Source organism: Eurypyga helias, unplaced genomic scaffold (assembly GCF_000690775.1).
Source record: "Eurypyga helias isolate BGI_N326 unplaced genomic scaffold, ASM69077v1 scaffold12390, whole genome shotgun sequence".
Classification (NCBI taxonomy): domain Eukaryota; kingdom Metazoa; phylum Chordata; class Aves; order Eurypygiformes; family Eurypygidae; genus Eurypyga; species Eurypyga helias.
This window is the reverse complement of record NW_010225478.1, coordinates 72,360-74,501: the sequence shown is the minus strand read 5'-3', so window position 1 is coordinate 74,501 and position 2,142 is coordinate 72,360. Positions and strand designations below refer to the sequence as shown.

At 42.5% G+C, this 2,142-nt stretch overlaps 1 protein-coding gene across 1 annotated transcript in view; it reads left to right on the top strand.

The window, feature by feature from the left end:
* Window positions 1–833: 833 nt before the first annotated feature.
* Window positions 834–2,142, top strand: part of TDP2 (tyrosyl-DNA phosphodiesterase 2) — a 5,611-nt gene continuing 4,302 nt past the window's right edge. Inside the window, exon 1 of the mRNA XM_010149593.1 lies at window positions 834–1,033. Within this exon, the coding sequence (XP_010147895.1) occupies window positions 834–1,033 (200 nt within the window). The remainder of the gene's footprint in view (window positions 1,034–2,142) is intronic.

Below are 2,142 nucleotides of genomic sequence, written 5' to 3'. Positions count from 1 at the left end.
CTGCCCATGGCAGGGGGGTTGGAACTAGATGGTCTTTAAGGTCCCTTCCAGCCCAAACCATTCTGTGACTCTATGGTTCTATGAAAATTACTATCAGAATGTTCGCTTATGCCTGTAAGGAGGAGGAAAACCTACTTATTTCACCTTTGTGCCAAGGCCCTGTATGACTGAGTTACTGCGCTTCTAAATTATGTTGAGATCAATATATGTTAACTTATTGTTGTGAAAGTTTTAGATGGTCACCTGGAAGTTGTGATGCTGTGCTGGTTTCAGTAAGGAAAGAGTTAATTTTCTTCACAGTGCCTGGTATGAGTAGTATTATTAATATTATTAGTATCACAATAATACTGATTTATAGAATCATAGAATCATAGAATGGTTTGGGTTGGAAGGGACCTTAAAGACCATCTAGTTCCAACCCCCTTGCCATGGGCAGGGACACCTTCCACTAGACCAGGTTGCTCAAAGCCTCATCCAGCCTGGCCTTGAACACTTCCAGGGATGGGGCATCCACAGCTTCTCTGGGCAACCTGTTCCCGTGCCTCACCACCCTCTCCGGGAAGAACTTCTTCCTTATGTCTAATCTAAACCTTATATTATCTTATAATGTAAACCTTATATAAAAATTATATTCAATTATTAAATAGTTCTCATGTCAATTCACAACCTCCCTTGTCTTTCCCCCCAGGTTTTCCTCCTTCACTGGGGGAGGAGGGGAGGTGTGCGAGCAGCTGAGTGGTATTTTGTTGCTAGCCAAGGTTAGGCCACGACAGATGGGTATGAAAGGTTGCCCTTCAGAACATAAGGGAGGTAATTGCAGGAAGAATAGCGTTATGCATGTTGACAAACAAGTGAACTCTCTCTTTAGTATTGACCTCACAGCAGATGCAACTACTAGTAATGCCAGTGTCAGTAGTGCAGATTCAAAGCAAGAAGATGACAGCAGCTTCTCACTGATAACCTGGAACATTGATGGGCTGGATCTAGGAAATCTAAAAGAACGAGCTAGAGGAATCTGTTCTTATCTAACATTGTAAGTATAGCTTCATCTTTGTGTTGTCATGTACGCAGCTTTAAAGGAAAAAGCAAGCTCTTTGGTTTTAGACATGTACAAATCTTCATGCCCAGATTATCTTCACATTAGATGCAACAATCCAATCACTTTATAAGTCCTAAATAGCTGAATAAAAGTTTGGTATATTAGGTGGAAGAGGCGTGAACCTATGCAGCAGGTTATAGTAGCCATTACAAAATATTTAAAAGGTTTTTTTTTTTATAATGAATGCCATTGTTCAAGTTGCAGTCATACATCAAGAGTGTACTTGTACTTCCATTCTGTACATGAGAGAAGGGTAAAACTGCAAGACTTTGTCTCATTCCATTGGTATGAATAACTTAACACTAGAGCAAACTGCTTGAAACAACAAAAAAAAGATTTTGTGAAATGTGAAAAGTGTCTCTTGCCATTACTGTTACTTGTCTATCAAAAAAAAAAAAAGTGCAAGGTATGATAAAAGCAATGGAATATGTGATTACCTTTTATAGTTGTACCAGTGGAAGCATCCCATATGAATATATTTCTGCGCAATTTAACAAGTTCATAGATTGGTTTATCTTAATACAGTAACTTATCAGTGACCATGAAATGGTGGAGTTTGGAATCCTTACGGAGGCGAGGAGGGTGCATAGTAAGCTCGCTACCCTGGACCTCAGGAGAGCAGACTTTAGCCTCTACAGGGAACTGATTGGAAAGGTTCCTTGGGAAGAAGCCCTGGAGGGACGAGGGGCCCAAGAAAGCTGGCAGGTGTTCAAGGACCTTCTCCTCCAAGCTCAGGAGCGATGCATCCCAACGAAGAGAAAGTTGGGTAAAAGCGGCCGCAGGCCTACGTGGATGAACAAGCAGCTCCTGGACAAAGTGAGGCAGAAAAAAGCAGCCTACAGTGGGTGGAAGCAGGGACAGGTGGCCTGGGAGGAGTACAGGGAAGTTGCCCGAGAGGTTAGAGATCAAGTCAGGAAAGCCAAAGCCCTGACAGAATTGAACCTGGCCAGGGACATCAAGGCCAACAAGAAAGGCTTCTATAGATACATAGGGGATAAGAAGAAAGTCAGGGAGAATGTGGGCCCTCTGCGGAAGGAAACGGG